Source organism: Phalacrocorax aristotelis, chromosome 5 (assembly GCF_949628215.1).
Source record: "Phalacrocorax aristotelis chromosome 5, bGulAri2.1, whole genome shotgun sequence".
In the NCBI taxonomy this organism is placed as follows: Eukaryota; Metazoa; Chordata; class Aves; order Suliformes; family Phalacrocoracidae; genus Phalacrocorax; species Phalacrocorax aristotelis.
The window spans coordinates 31,921,058-31,938,177 of NC_134280.1; the positions used below are offsets into that span (position 1 = coordinate 31,921,058).

General features: G+C 45.0%; 1 protein-coding gene across 4 annotated transcripts in view; it reads left to right on the forward strand.

Moving 5' to 3' along the window:
• Nucleotides 1–9,398, forward strand: part of SATB2 (SATB homeobox 2) — a 137,462-nt gene extending 128,064 nt beyond the window's left edge. For all 4 annotated transcript variants that reach the window (XM_075093862.1, XM_075093861.1, XM_075093859.1 and 1 more), the window contains exon 11: nt 6,244–9,398. In XM_075093862.1, coding sequence (XP_074949963.1) covers nt 6,244–6,699 — 456 coding nt within the window. In that variant the 3' untranslated portion in view covers nt 6,700–9,398. The remainder of the gene's footprint in view (nt 1–6,243) is intronic.
• The last annotated feature ends 7,722 nt before the right edge of the window (nt 9,399–17,120 follow it).

The following is a 17,120-nucleotide window of genomic DNA, read 5'->3' on the forward strand; positions in this document are numbered from 1 at the left end:
ATTAAACCTGCCTGGAGTCAAAATGTAATCTAACACCTGTAGTCTGCAATTTGTCATCACTTCATAGATACTTTTTCTTTTTTAATAACAGTTTTGGATTTTCCTGAGTTTTGACCTTAGGATACTGTATAATCCAAGAAAAGCAAGGAAACTAAACCACAGTCTTTAACACAGCTTTATGGTGTCAAGGTGTGAAATCACTGCTGTGAGAATGAGCCCAAAGAAAATACTTCATTTGGAGCTGTGACTAGTGCTGTACTGTTTACCTATATGAATATATTTTTGCAAGGGAGTAGTCTAACAAGCACATTTTTAAGAGGAAAGAAATGAACACAGGTGCAAATTGTAACTTCTGCTATAGTTTCTTGTACAGACATTCCTAGGAAACCTGTAAAGTGTCTTGGCACAGTGATTGCGTCTAATTAATGCTCTTACCCCTGCGAGTCCTGGACTGGGAGGTTGTCACGGTGCAAGCCTGTTCATGGCAGCAGTTTGGTGTCTTCTCTTCTTGCACATTTCTGTATACGAAGATAAGCTGTGAGAGACTGGGAGTAGCGAGTGTAAGGCTGGTTGTTTGAATAGATATCTCCTGCAGATTATTCCTGTAAGAAAGATCTGCTAAGAGCGACAGACAGTGCCTCCTTCTACGTATCAGATTTCTTTGCAAGATGATGGAGGTTGTCTCTTAAGTAAACTCTTAACATGGTAGGTAGGCACTGCCTGGGAGCTCTTAGCATTCAGAGGTGAAGTGTTGCAAATTCCAGCTTCAGGTCTCAGCAAAATGCAGCTGAACACCTTGTTGAGGCTTGTCCTCTGCCCTCCCTTGGACTTCAGCTAGTCATTGGGAAAGAGCTTTTCCAATAGGCTTGCTTACATAAAGTATGTAGTGAATCTGTTTTTGCATTGAGTCAAACTGATGGTAAATCCTGCTGACTCGTCTTGAATGGCTTGTAAGGTATGTAGTAGATGGCTGGTGTCAGATGGACCAAACGCAGGTACTGAACCTACATTTTGTAAAGTGTGGGCATTCTTTCTTGGCTTTTATTTTGGGCTCCTTAAGTAGGTTAAAAACTTGCTTTCTTTGGCATAAAAGTCCTTGGTATGATACCGTGTCATGGCTGGCTACGTGAGCAACGTAAATGTGAAGGAAAGCTAAAAAGTGAGACCCCTTCCTGCTCTGGAGGAGAGAAGGCCAATCTACTCAACTCTGCTCCTGTGTGTTTGGGTTATGAGAATCAGTACTGGCCAACACACGCCGCTCGAGGTACCTGTTGATGCGCTCTCCGTGCACACAGGAAGCCACTGTCTGCTCAACAAGGGCAGTCTCTGTTGCAAATGCAGCCTTGTCTTCTGAGAATGTAACGTTTTTGGTGTTCCTCATAGTAAGGGGCACATCATCACCTCAGCAAAACCAGTTGGAAAGGAGCTCACATGACTAATCCTGTCTGCAAAGGGAAGAGCAGAACCACACTACGAAACAGAAGAGCTCAGGGCTTTCACGTAGAAATGCAGTTCCCATTTCTAATCTGCTGCAATGGCTGTTCAGGCAACGAAAGGTGGCGTTTCACGGAGCGAGTGTTGTCAGCCCAGAGCCTCACTGCAGTTGGTGCCCGAGTGCGTGTGTGTACCCTGCTCAAGCATCCTGCTTGGCTCCCCTTAGCGACTCACCATTTTCACGTGTCTAGTTCTAGCTAGAAAGTGGGTGGAAATGGAAACAAACATCAGTGGGATAGTGAGTCCAGCCAAAATTAAATACAGTGCAGAGACAGACTGCAATTACATGACGTTCATCATTCAGTTTGGGTTCGCTCACCTCTCTTTTCTGTGGGAACGCGGCTGTCCCAGCCTGCCAAAGTCGGGTTTCTCCTGTGGGAGCATCGTGAGACGTGGGGAGCGGATACGTGTAAAACAGTACGGTGATCCCTTCCCCCCAATAATTCTTGGCTTTGGATTTTAGAAAGACCACAAACCCTTAGCTTATTACAAGTAATCCTGATCAGTCCCGTAATGATACATTACATTATATACTCTCCTAAACTTAATCATTCAATATCTCACTTCCTTTCCTGTAGGCATGTACTATTATATTTTACACATGGCTTCCAGCTGGTTTTCATTGTGGCCTTCAAATCATATTTCAGTACGGTGCGATTTAAGACTGGTCACTTTTATCTTTTAAAGTCAACTTCCATCGTATTTGTTTTCATGCAAGTTTTCTACCAGTGCTGGTTAATTTGTTTGAAAAGATTAGTTTGTCTGTGAGGTTGAAGTCTTACCTGAATGAACCTTCATAAAGTGGCATCTTCTGTACCCATGCTGTTCTGAAATGCTGAGAAGGCAGCCATGCCTGTAGAATTTAAAAATGAAGTCTCTTCGAGGCATGGAAAAAATAAGTCCTGTGGGCATGGAAGGAAATCTATATCTTCACATTTAATTTGAAAGTAGATGGGGAGTCAGTGAGGAGAGAGGGAGGGGAAGTCAGCTCCAGATGGTGGTATCCATGGAGGAGGAGGAGGAGGCTGCCCCACCTGTGGCCAGGGAGCAGTGGTGAGGGCACAGAAGAAGGAGGTGGGGGTGGGAACAGAGGGCACGGTGCACCTAAGCCAGGATGCACACCCTTCCGAGCCCAGCGCCAGCTTTCTTGGGAAAAGGAAAGCTGAGCATGGCCATCTTTTATCTTTCTCTCTGAAGCCCTCCATTCACCTGGTGTTTCACGGTAGGTCAGACCATCATTTGGGGGGTTTATCTACACTGGAGGATGCACTGCAGCCTGTACTTCAATCGCTGAAGATCAGTGGGGTTTCCTTCTTTGCAGTATGGAAACAGGGCAGCACTGACCCAAAACCTGAAGTGTTATGGCAGAGTGTGCACAGCAGTGTGTGAAGCCAGTGGAAATTTTACCTGCAGATTTAAGAGCATAATAATGACCCCAAATCTGGAAAATCTGGAACTGCCAAAAATGTGTAGTTTCCTCTATGAGGCTGTGGCGTGCAGAGTTGGACATGAAGTAAAGAAATTGCCCAAATCGACCAATGTGCTTTACAAATGTAGTTCAAAGCAAATATTTAACAAAAAAGGTAATTTAGATCTTGTATTGTATCATGTTTCCCATCAAAAAGCATGCTTTTTTGTATGAAATAGCCCATATTATCAGAAACGAGTACAAAACTGATCACAGTCTAAACCTGAAGGAAATTCTGCACATTGATCCATCTCTCTGTGTATGGGCAGTGTTGTGTCGCTGAAATCCTTTGTTATTGCCACTGGAAATCCAGAGCAAGCCCCTACAAGTTAGTGAAATCATGAGATTTATCTGTTATAGGAGTAGCTTTAGCATTTTGTGTTATTTAGGGAAATAGTAACTCAAATAAAATACAATCTTTTTCCAATATTTTATACAGATAACCCCCGAGTTATGTGTTTTCTCTTCTGGAGAGGATGGGGAGGTCACTCCAGAAGAGGAAGGGTTAAGTAAAATTATTCTTTCCCTCCCGCTCTCAGCCCTCTCTTTGGTTGATTGCTTTATAGATGCTGTAGGCATCTCTTCATCTCCTTCAAATTAAACATTTTACTGCTGCTGATCCTGTATTGTTGGATTTTTTTTCATCATTATATTTGATTGGAAGTCTTGTAACATTTTTCAGGCTGGATCGTTTCTCATGCTATTTGTCAACTGAAAAGGGGAAAAAATGCCCACTTCCAACTCCAATGAGAATGAGCTGAGTAATTTGCACTCTTTCTGATGTGTTTCTATCTCTGTTATCTGCTACTTAAATTCAGCTTCTGATTAGCAATGCTACTTGAGGCTTTTCATATGACGCTGTCTGTAAATTCCCTGGCAAGTTATTGGTGGTGGTAAGTCCTTACAGTGTCAGGGGCCAGGACCAGAGGGCACAATAAAGGAGACAACGTAGGTAGGGGCTGTGTAACAAATTTATGGGGCTGGCTCCTTAGCTAGTGTCAGCGATCCTGGCTCTGCTGCTTTCAGTGCTCCCTGCTGATGTAGGTATGGATCCGACCCTCATCTGTAACCCCTCTATTTGGAAAAGTCGGTCCTTCTCTTTGAAAACAATCCATGGACAAAAAAGAAATCCTCAAAGAGCAGCTGAGTGATTCCGCTCATTGGAACTTTATGCTCTTTTATTACAAGAGATATAATAAAACATAAACCAGAATATCTGTCACTTCCATTTGAGTTCCTCCTTTTCCCCAGCTCCTTGGTTAGCTCCATGTCTATGACAATCTGAGTATTTATGTGCTTGGGAGGAAAATCAATCTATTGGCACTGAAAAACATTTGCAGGGCTTCTGCCCACCGGCGGCTCTTGCCAGGAGCGTGGCAAGCCCTGCCCGTCACCGGTGGTGACGCCTGCTTTTAGCTGACAGTGTGGAGCCGCCTTGAAGCTGCCTCCTTGTTTGGGTCCTTTCCGTTGCTGTCACGAGCATCGCTCTGCAGCAGCAGCAGTCGGTGGGACGTGCAGTTGTGTGCCTGCACGTGCACGCCCTCGCGCACACACCCGCTGCTCGGTGAGGCGCTGGGGACGTGGCGCTGGGGCCCTGCCCCTGTGGCTGGTGCTGAGCAGCAGCCGGAGGTGTAGCCCCTCGTGGCCAGCTGAGCGGCTCCCGCTGCCGTCAGGTGCAGCAGAAGAAAGGCAGTTCCCTTGACCAGGCTGCAGGTCGGGTCGTTTTCACAGCATCTCCTCCAGGTTCAGCTGTGCGGCCACACGCGTGTGGTGGGCAGCGCCTGGGGACTTTGATGTGCTTTTCAAAAACTGTGACTGGAGATCACTGATGTTATCAATTACTATGACAGCAACGTTTGATGAAGGAAGTGAATAAAGGGCTCTTTGGCACAGAGCCTTTTTATTTATTTGCATAACAGGTTGATATTCCATAGTGGACTTCCCTCTTGCAGTAACAACCCAACTACTGTAGCGTTTTACTGGGGACTCTGTATGTGTGTAAAATTCAGTGCAAGTTCTCCGCACATTTCTGTGATTTATCCTTCCCCCCCACCCCCCCCCCCCCCCCCGCTTGAGAGAGCTTTAATGTAGCATTGATTTTCTGGATGTTAGAGTTTGCAGCAGGGACGTTTTCTTCTTTGGGTGAAGAGCCAGAATTCCCTCTTATTTGTGGAAGGAAATATTTATCCATATTGATTTTGTTAGCTCTGTAGCATTGAGTTCTAATAATTATTTCTCTGCATCTGAAGAAACCTCTGGGCAAATACAGCCCTCAATCCTGTAGGGGATTTTTGCCAGTAATCTCTCTTGTGTAGATTTGGTTTTAAAGAAAGCATATGGAGCTCCTCTGTATTTCTAACAATTCAGAGCAGGTATTTTTTCCCCTGGAATAAGGGCTGCACAAGGCCGTTTCTTAGTCATTTTAAGTGGCTGTTAGGAAGATTAAGAGCTACATATGCTTTCTTTAAATGTGCCGAAAAGGAGATACTGCTGGTGAAAATCTGTTACAAGACTGAAAACCATGTTTGCCCAGAGGCTTTCTCAGAATGTGGGGATATAATTATTTGAACTCAGAACTCCTCAACTAGTGAAATTAATACAGATGTCATACAGAGAAGTCTGTTCAAGAGATACATTAAAGCCAGCTCTGCGAAGCAACTGAACCGACTACGATATCGCTCTCCATAGAAGGGAAATTTGAACAATTGTCTGGACTTTTTTTTTTTTTTCTTGTCATAAAGCAGCTGTGGTGGATTTTAATGTCAAATCATTATTCATGCTAAAGTAGCACCTGACAGTCCCACGTGTGATTAGGCCTTTGTGGTATTAGGCACCTTGTAGAAAGGGTGAGAGTCTTTAGCCTAAAAAGACAAGTGGAAACAAGGAACGGGAAGAAAAGGAGCAAGGCGGGAGGCGGGACTTGTCTGAGATGGGAGAACTGGCCAGTCATCATAACCATGAAACTGTAATACCTTTGGACTTGATTTTTATTTTGGCTATTTTATATTTCTTTTTATTACCTACATTTTGTATTTATTATTTATTTTGTGGTTTTGTATTTATTTATATTGTTTGCCTTTTCTATCGCTTCCTCCTTTCAGCCTGTAGTTACTGGTGCAGCTGTCTTACAGGTAAGAAAGGTAGTGGAAAATGGATATTAATTAGTACTTTTCTTCACCAAAACAAAGTAGACCCTATGTAAAGACCTGTACAAGTGCCCATATCTCAAGCATGGAGGGGGTCAGCGTATGCATGAAGCCTGTGTCTGTTTGGTCTTGTAGGTGCTGCACAGACAGCAGTCCCAGCCTGCGAAGGAGAACTCCCCACCTAGAGAAGAGGCGCCTCCTCCACCCGCTGAGGACAGTTGTGCCAAAAAGCCAAGATCCCGTACCAAGATCTCCTTGGAAGCTCTAGGTATCCTTCAAAGCTTTATCCATGACGTGGGTCTCTACCCTGATCAGGAAGCTATCCACACCCTCTCTGCTCAGCTGGATCTCCCCAAACACACCATCATCAAATTCTTCCAGAACCAGCGTTACCACGTAAAGCACCATGGGAAGCTAAAAGAGCATTTGGGAACGGTGGTTGACGTGGCAGAGTACAAGGATGAGGAGCTGCTGACGGAGTCGGAGGAGAACGACAGTGAGGAGGGCTCTGAGGAAATGTACAAAGTGGAGCCTGAGGAGGAGAACCCCGACAAAAGCAAGGCAGCTCCAGCAGACATCGACCAGAGATAATGTGAGATAGGAGCGCAGAAAGCAATACCTTGATCCGAGGATTTCCTGTTTTGTTTTTTTTTTTCCTCTTTTTACTTTTTGTTTGTTTGTTTCCGTTGCGCATGATCCATGTGCAAACCGAATAAATTCAGCGTTGCCCGATCAGACATCGCCTTGACACAGACACTCGAGTGTTATACTTCCTACATTTGACTGAAGTAATCATTGTAATCACGTAGGATTATGCCTTCATTAATCTTGCACTTATGAAAGGGACATCGAGCAAGTAAATGGGAAGAAAAAGTCCAATGAAATCAATGAAGGAAAATTTACAACTTTGTGTGTATATATATATATTTACATAAAATATATATATATTAAAATTGCATGGGACGGAACTTTACAACCTGAAAGTATAGACTGTGAAATGAGTTCTTTAAAGATGAGACTTGTTTATGTATTAAAACCACTTCACAATGAGTTGCTTTGGCTTTTTGATAAACTGCCGCCTGCTCTCAGGGTGTGGTGACTATTTTTGAATTCCTATTTATTTTCTATGTTTATCCCTGATTTTTTTTTTATTATTATTATATGGCTTCCTATCTGGCAACTTGATGGGTAATTTTTGAGGTATGTATTTAAAGACATAAATCAACACTGCCAAAAAAAGAAAAGAGAAAAAAAAAGAGAGAAAATGGAAAAACAAATCAGGGCACCTTAAAAAGAAAACTAGTAAGTTAAAGTACTTTAAACACAATGCACACTTAAAAGGATACAGCATGTTCTGCTCTCCAGACAGTCCTTTCCATCCTTTCCATAGTGAACAGATGAATTTTCACAGGATTCAGGATGACTAAAACTGAAATTCAGTGCGTAGAAGACTTGTCCGTTAACGAGGTCTTTATAGAAAGAGAAAGATAATGTGTTGAGATTTGATGTATGGAATTCATACTATGAACCACATTTTACTGTGGATTTTATTTACCTGTTCTCTGTTTCAGATCTTAAAATTTATAAGCTTCCTTCTTGTTGTTGCTTTTTGTTTATACTGAGGTGAATCACAGACACACACACACACACAAGTGTAAAGTTACTTCGGGACACAAAATGCCACGATCCCAACAATCCTGTCCAAGTAAATTGCTGACAGACCGAGGGTTTGCGTTGCTGACTTCCCGTTTGCCCTTCTCGCCAGCCTCCCCCGTGTTTCTGTTTTAGCTGGGCTTCCTCCATGTCGCGTGTTTTGTGCCAGTGAAATGAAGTGTTTTCAGCTGCGGGTCCCCCAGGCTGCAACCCACCTCCTGCGCGCAGCATCCGAGGCGCGGGCGCTTGCCGGCCTCCCTGCTGCGGGGGGCCGCGGGCGGGCCACGCCCTTCACACCCGTCCACCTCCTTGTCGAAGGGTTTCGCAGCGGCCTAGCTAGCAGCTACGTTACATAAAGCAGAGCTAATACTGACTGACTCTTCAGTGGCATGAGCACTAAAGCTGCAATCTACTATAGCATCCTCCCATTCTGAGGCATCATGTCGAAAGGGACACCAAGTAGCTTTTACTTTTCACTTCCGTGCAATGATTTCTGAGACAAGACCTCACCTTTGCTACTCTTGCAGCTGGATTGATTTTCAGACACCTCTTCAAACTGCAGTCATAACCGTACCACCAAGGCTTCTGGGTTTTTTCATCCTTTTTTCACATGGGCTTTTCATGTAACCTTGACAAAGACCTCATGCAATATCACTTTGAAAGTTACTTTCTCTTTACTACACCAGGCGATGTAATATAAATGTTAATACTATTTATATATTTGAAAGGTATAAAAGGTAGGAGTTAAAAACGAAAAACAAACCTCTACGTGTAGATATTTACTCAGAACAGACAATATACAGGGAGAAGACGTTGCAATACAAGCTAATTCTAGCTGCTCAGTAACCTCTGGAGTTTTTAAGGGATTTTTTTCAAAACTAGTTTGAAACATGAAAGTATCTCTGCATAAATTTCATATACCTTTGCAAAATGATGGTGGGTTGCTTATTTAATGCCCCTTTTGCTCTTCATCCTTTATTTCTGTAGTATGCTGCAGCTTTAATCAGAATTTCAGTGGTTGCTGCTTTATGTTTCTCTCAGAGCTACTCCTTCGAAACTGTCTTCTTATCCTGTAGCTGAAATCACTCCATACATTTGAAAGGAAACCGAATTTTGCCGAGCTATGTAAGGTTGCTCATCTGATGATGGCATTGACATTTGGTATCTTTTACACTTCAACCAAAAATTTTATTAGGTATTTTTTCAATGCTGAGTCTTGCCTTTTTATTTTTAATTTCACTGCCAATTTTGCAGTGGTTCTAAGTGAATCTGTGGGCATTTTAGCCTGTGGTCTTGCCAGAACTTTGCGAATTACAATGCATATATGTCTATTTATTCAATATCCATCATATAATATCTATTTGGAGAAAGAAACTTTTCTTGTAGTGCCTCTTAACAAAGCACAATTTTCCGCCTTTTTTGTGAAATAAAAAATAAAAAAAAAACAAATTGTGTTTTATTGCGGTATCAACAATGTGAATAAGGATTAACATATTGTAAATGTTCTTTTTTCCATGTAAATCAACTTTATCTTTGTTATCACTAAGTGATAATTAATTTTTAACTTATGTGCATTGTTAGGCTGTTAGAATTTTTTGGTTGTTGAAATAAAAAGCATTCAATAAATATGACTTAATTTGTCAAGTAATTTACTGGGCCTTTTTTCTTTTCTGCTGAGTTCAAGCGGAACAAGGTCTGCAAAATGAAGGGGGACATTTTGGCATACTGCAAAAAGAGGTGTTATTGGGGCTTGAAAAGCTGCAGAAGCCCCCCAGGGTCGGCCCAGCTGACAAACCTCTGTCACCCGAGGCTGATCTGTTGCGTTACTGGCTTTGTGTGTACACGTATGCGCACACACAGAGAGTCCCCGACAGGATCGGGGGAGGGTGTGGGTGCCGTCAGCCCATCGGAGATCATACTCAAAACACATACATAAAGACCCTCTTCCAGTCTGCCGCCTTCTTTTGCTGGTAGATATTTTCTGTTTATAATTAAAAAGCCACAAATGACTGCGTGTCAGGAAACTTTTGGAGCACACATGTCCATGGTTAATGGACATAATAAAAGGCTTTATTATATTTATAGGAGGGCATCCTACTGAGTGTCTAGAGGAATGCCGGAAGGATAGATGTATCTGAGAAATGTGTGAAATGATTTTGGGGAGAATACAGATAAATGGAAAAAATTGCTCAAAATTCTTAAGCTAACAAAGTGGTGAGTGCCTGGATTCAATTCGAGCAAACTGATCATATACTGCATGTCAGATTTGAGTTGTCTAGGAATTGAGGTAGAGCAATTTTTAAAAGGTGGGGTGGTTTTTTGGTTGGTTGGGGTTTTTTTTGTTTGTGTTTTTTTTTTTCCCCTGGTTTTTTTTTTGGCTTTTTTTTTTTTTTTTTTTGTAGTTCCAATGCAATAGTTCTTCTTTTCATGGCTTATTCACATCCTGTATAAAATACTTATGCACTCCCTTGAGAGAAAAAAAATGAGGGGCGATAAGACGAGGGAGGGAAATAACCATGTTTTTGGATATCCAGCCACCTGCTTGTCACTTGAGTTTCCTGTTTGTATCAGGAAAGGGCTGTAACTCAGAGCACCTGGAGCCTGGTGCTGGTGAGCCACTCCTGCTCTGGGTGTCAGGCACAGTCCCCAGGCACAGGGTAGGCGGGCCGGGCTGGGGTTCCACTGGTCTCCCTGGGCGTGGGAGGTGACAGAGGGCATGAACTGGCCTTTGAAACTGCACCTGTGCCCCGGGCAGATGCTGTGCGGATGCTGATGGTGTTGGACTGGTTGTCCGTTTCTGCCTGCCAGTGGGACAAGAAACAAAAGGAGAAGCAGCTCTCACTTCACTGATAGACAATTTTTACATGCACTCTGTGTGTGTATGGCTAAATGATATTTAGAGAAAGACACACTCACTCATATACACGTATTTTAATTGGAGGGAAAAATCCCATAAACTAACGGGTTCTTCCTCCAAACTTTAACAAAAAGTCATTTAATAGCTGCTATTGTAGAAATATTTCTATCAGTGCTTCTACTTCTCTATACTTTGCATGCTGCTGCTCCTATTTGTTGTTCATGTTGTAGCCATCCAGACAGATGTATTTCCAATTTCAAACCTGTGTGAGTGAAAAATAAATGTTTTAAGATTAGTTTAAAATGTTTTTAATATGAACATACTGACTATTGCCTGAAGTTCATTGTTGCTTAGATATAAGGATCCGCTCAATCTCTTCCCACTTTGCAACCAATAGTTTGCTGTAGACCAAATGGATTAGAATCCTTCATTGATGAAATTTTGTTTCTATCCTGAACTTGTTAAACGTGGTGGGATAAAAGCTAGAATCATTTGACAGTAAGCAAATGGCATGTTAAAATCATAAACGAGTCATTACAAAAAATCTCCACTTACAATATAAAGTGCAATGATTAATTAAAGATGCAGTTTTAACTTATTTATAGCCATTAAAAAAACATACCAGTTTTAACACAAAATTACAGGAGCCAAGTCATCCAGGGGAGAGATGCTGGCAGCCTGAGACTTGGAAAGCAGGCAGTGTGACAAAGCCAACAAGGAACAGCACATGCAGGCCACCCTTGAAACCTTTGCAAAGGTTCGGGGAAGCAAGGATGGAAAGAGGTGGCTCTGGCACCCCTGCCAAGATCCCCTTCTTTTTGCTCACATACAGACAGTTCAGGAGCGTGAAAGCCCCATCCCTCTGCGATAGCAGGAAACCTGTGTGCTCACTCCTTGGCTGTGGCGCAGACGGCGGGGGAGCTTGCCAACTGGAGAGGGTGCTGCGGGTGAGTCAGCCCTACCTCAGTCAAAAAGATGATGGGGGTGAGGGAGAGACAGCAGCAGTTCAAGCGCAGATTTCTGCAGGCTTTCCCTCTCCTTCCAAAATTTTTGATTGCTGATGGCCAAATGCTGGTCTTGCTCAACTGGCGGGTATGGTTCACTGGAGCTGGCAGGGAATAAAGGTGGTGGGAGGCAAGGCAAGGCTCACGTGCAGAGCTGGTGAGCTGTGGCTGCTGTTCCCCTGACTGGTTTGGCTGCATGAAGGCCGCCCTGCTGCTGAGCAGCTCACCTCTGCCGGGAGTCCTACACACACACCAGGCACACCACACTCCAGCTCTGCAACTGCCACCCCTGCCTGAAAGGCAGCATGTGCTCAAGGCAAGAGTCATCCCCTCCATCCTGTGTGTTTCAGGAGCTACAGCCATTTCCTCCTAAGAGGAGTGGTGTAATTTACCCTTCACAAGGCATCTGGTCTTGATCTCTCAGGAGCTGGAAGATCTACTGTTGCCCTCAGTAGTTTGTCTGAATGGTGGTTTCTCTCCCTGCTAAATCTGTACTATAGTCTAATGGGAATTTGTCTGGCTTTCTCTTCCTGGCTTTGGTTTTTGTTAGGCTTTTCTCTTCTGGTTGAAAGTCCCAGGTACTGAAGGACATCTTTTTCCCTCTAAAGCAGCTGTTCTGATCAGGTGAATTTTCTTGAATTGAGGCCTTAGTGTTCAGCTGAGGCTGCTTGTGGCTATTTCAAGGAAAAATCTCCTTGGCTAGTGACAGAGTTTCTCCTTGTAGCCCTTTTGAGAGTGCATCAAGATAATGACAGGAGGAGAAGCTTTTTAATAAAAAGGCTATTTGCTGCTTGTGAACCTCGAATGTTCACAGATACTACCTGTCACTGTGTAAGTTACATATATTCTACATATATACATATATATACACACACATCTATAAATATATACATATATTCTACATAACCAGATGAGGTATGGAAGAGGCACAGGGCGTGTTAAGCGTTCTTCCCAAGACCAAGAGAACTGTAGGGCTGCTGTAAGAGCAGGAATTATGGGACCAATATGAGTAGCAAGGTACCTGGCTCAGCATAGACAGGGCTCCTGCAGCCTGAGAGATGGGTCAGGTGCCTTCAGACAAAAATCAGAGCCCTCCTGAAGTAGAACAGATGTTTTTGCTCCATAAGGTAGCTCAGAGATCCAGACACAGGAAAGCAATTGGCAAGGGAAGATCAGAGAAGAGAATTTCTCCTTTGTCTCATGCAGTGTTTTCACTCTCAAGCAAGAATAATAGAAGGGGATTTTGTAGTTCTGGGGCAATGTTTGAAAGTGCTTCATGTCTCTGGCACTGCCAGGGCCTGGTGTGCATCCCCCTCCTAGGAGTTTACCTGGCTGAGACCCCAGATCAGCTCCTTTGCTGGCAAGAGCTGTGGTGAAGTGAGCCAGTGAGGATGAGCCAGATCTGAGCTACCAAAGTGAGACCAAGGATGAGTACACCCTGTGGAGGACCACAGTGGGTGGCTCTGAGGACTCCATGCTGTAGGCATTGGGAGGTTTCCAGACCTGCTCCCATTACAGCACTAGACTAAATGTGCCACTGGCCAGCATCTCCTCTATGAGTGACTCTGGGTACAACTTTCAACCTACGGCTTTCTGAGATAATGGCTTCCTTCAGATGGAATGTGCTAGCCAAACACAAAGTGCACATGCATGGATCACAACACTTCTGAGATAAGAAGAGCTGCAGAAATGTATTATCCCCTGTGTGGACCCCTTCAGAGGAAGACACCAACCTCAGCCTTGTTGAGCTGTTGTCAGCAGGCCTGTGCCTGCCTGTTTCTTAACCCATGTGCTGCAGGTCTATAAAGCTCATGTTTGAATGGATGTGCGTTATGCCATGGTAGGACTGTGAAGTAGAAAGTTAAATGCTGGCATTACTCCACAGGGCAACCACTTCCAGGAAAGCTGTTTTCTATTGCAGTTGTTCTCATCTGTTTCCTATCACACTTCTCTGTGCACTGCAGAGCTATCAAGGTAGCATGACACAGTGTTGGAGGTAATGTTGTACCATCCTTTCAGACACCCGAAACTCAGCTGACCTCTTTTTGTCCACAGTTGTACAGACATACAGCTCCTCTGTCCTACTTTGTTACTGTGCTTTTCTTTTCTAAGGATGGGAGTGTGAGAAAGAAGCTGCTGGAGGGACACCATTCAAGGTTCCATAAGCCAGCATGATGCTGAGAACAACAGAGCTGCTCTGTCACTGCCTTGGGACATGCCTTGGTTAATTTTGTTGAGTAACCTGGGTGTGAGCGGCAATGCCTGAGCAGCAGCAACCACCACAATGTCCCAGAACACCTTCCTTACAAATAAACTTGAGAGGTGACCTCTCCATGTCCCAGGTCTGACCAGGTCAGTAGAAGCATATGCCCTTGGCTTCAGGAGGAGAAGGACCAGCTCCTTCTTGCCTTGACAGACTGTTCCTTGCTCGCACGGCCTTGGTCCATCTCTACCATGTGCTACACTCATCACACTCTCAGCTATTTATGATGAGAGACGGCCAGAAGAAGTGTTTGGCACATGCTGTGAGGGTGACAGAGCAGTGGAACAGGCTGCCCAGAGAGGTTGTGGTCTTCTTCCCTGGAGACATTCAAAACCCACCTGGACGCGTTCCTGTGCCCCCTGCCCAAGGAGGGGAGTTGGACAAGATGATCTCCAGAGGTCCCGTCCGACCCCTACCACTCTGTGATTCTGTGCTACCACTCAAGGGAGGACAAGATGCAGCAGATTGGTCTCATGGACACAAAGGGGACTCTTGCAGGTAGAGTAGGACGTGACCAGCAAATGCAGACCTTCACCACAGGGTCCAGCCATTGGTTTCACAAACCAACCAAGTGTCCTCTGTTTGTATTTAAAAGCTATTTTCTCCCCTATTTGTATTTAAAGGCTGTTGCAGAATATCATTCCCTTAATGGATCTATTTTCGCAAGCCATTTAGCATCATTTGTTCTGTGTCAACATTGTCCTTTCATTTAGTTTCTCCCACCCAGTGTCCCCTCCGGACCTCTGGCCACCCATCACCCAATATATTCATAGACAGCAACTGCACCTCCTGCAAGCTGAGCATCACTGTGCCAAGCCAGCTCAGCCCTGTCCCATCATGGACATCTGTGGCTGGCTGGTACTGAAACGACAGGCAAGCCTGTTGTTTCCAGTGCTTGCCTGTCCAGTGAAGGGCTGCAGGCCCTGGCCCTGAACCGTGCCGTCTCGCCCCTGTCACCACAGGCCAGGCCATCCAGCGGCTCCTCACGCTTCAGTGGGTCCACCCAGCTCTGGAGCCACCAGGGCTGCCCACATGCTCCCACTCTTGCACCAAAGTAATTTAAGGACAACATAAGGCCTTCCAGAGCCTGGACTGCCAGCAAGGTGGAAGCTGCCTTCAGCCCAATGGTCTGACAATAATCCCCAGCTGGCCTGTGGGTGCCTGCACCCCCTCACACCGCTCCCACCCCCACATCCGCAGCTGCTGCCCTTGCGCTGCTGAGATGGACCACTGGCACAGCCAATCGAGAGTGGTGCTGCTGGTGCCCCAGCCAATGGGATGGGGAAGAGCCAGGTTGGGTGGGGTGAGCTTGCTGCTGAGGTGTTCTGGTGGTCGTGGTGGTGGCCATTTTAGCACCCCTGGCGGCCATCTTAGTCATGTCAATCACCCGTGGAAGCCACGTTGCTGGGACTATGCAGCCCCACCACTGCAAGGGCAATCTTTGCTGTAAGAGGGGGTGGGTGCTCTGGGCAGGCATTGGTCCCTCTGCCCAGGTTTCCTGCCTGTGGAGCTGGGGGTCCCCCCAACACGAAGTCGCCAGGCCCTGTGCAGTAGTGCAGGCACAGCCCTGTCCCACCAAGTGCCCCGATGGGCTCTGGCAGCATGCTTCAAAGGCAAAGCTCGTCCCTAGAAGAAAGAGAAGTGCTTGCAGCTGCCCCAGTAATGAATGGCTGGGACACAATCCAGCGTGAAGACCAGCCTGTACTCCAGCTCTTAGAAAACTTCCTTGGCACACAAGGGAGAAAACAAAAATGCCCCATGCAAGTGAGGTAATAAAAGACTACAACAAATAGCAAGAGAAGAACATGTATTAATCACAACTGACTTGGAAGGTAGCTGGAGTCATTAACTTTTCTCTAAATGCACAGAGATGACAAAACATGGATTGTGAGCATATAGGACACAAACCATGGTACAATTTTCCAGTGAGGCTAGCTGCTTTCTGCAGGAAATGAACCCCAGTATAATGTGGGTAGATAAACAGCGTCATTCAGTCTTACATGACCATGGACACTGGTTACCCTGCCCAGGCAGCCCTGGCTCCCATGCCAGCATGCCTGGAGCTGACATTAAGTCTCCATGGTGGAATGCAAGCAGGACTGGGGGGCTGAGAGAGGTAAGCCCACCTGCGCCAGCCTGCTGAGACCTCAGCTTTGCCCTGGCTGGGGACAGTTCCCACCAAAAAGAGGGTGGGGCTGTAAGTAGGCCTCTTCCATTACGGGCTTTTACCTTTTGTAGTTCCTTGCCCACCACGCTGAACTGGATCATGTGGTGCTGCCTCAAAGGAGCACTAGAAATTAAGGACCTGGGAAGTGTCTGCTGCTAGAAACTCAATAAGGCTTTAGGCGCTTCCTCAGGCCTTCCGTACATGTAAAGTCACAGAGGATTTGGCCCATGACATTTTAGTGGGTGTTTTTTTCCTCTGACTGACTTCTGCTGTCACTGTGTATGGCCATGAAGCTCTCCCAGCCTTTGTCAAGGTCCTCTGCTGTTCTAGTGCCTCGTGTGTTTTATCTCAAAGGCCTTGGGAATTTTTCCTCTTTCTTGTTGTCTTTAAAAATGCGTGCATGGCTGCTGGGTGAATGTTCATTTCATAACTGATGGACATGGTCTTGGCAATCTTCTTTTTAAGAGCCATTCCTTGTCACATAAATATCATCTATCAGTGCCTGTTGTCTTTATAGCAGTCTTGAGCAAACAATTTTATTTCCAATCAGGACATCACACATTGATCTAAACACTCATCTGTAATGGATCAATTTACATTAGGAGAGCAGTATTGTAGCATTGCTGTTCATTATATTGAAAGAAGTATATGTTTAGTTACAGGCTAAAATCAATTAAACAGCCCTGTGCCTTTTGCTGTGAGAAAGTCAACAAGCCGGTCTGTCTTGGACAATTATGCAGCTACAGCTTCTTAAAAAAAGGGCTTCCACCATCATCCCCTTCATCTGAGTTCTCGGTTTCTCCTTCAGAGACCTCTTCTGCAATGTTTTGCTTGTTTTGCCATCTGGTAAAACACTCTCAGCTAAAATGCATATGAGCTAAGCGAAGGCAGTCTTGCTGCTGCTGTTGTGGAGGGCACTTTCTCAGGGCCACGCAGAGTCATGCATCCAAAAGGGAAACCTACAGTTTCACCAGAAGGCTGCCTGATAACACGTGATGGTATATGTGGGAGATGCTGCAAAATGTAGATGATGCTGTTTGTATCTTCATGGGTGAGATCATTATCTCC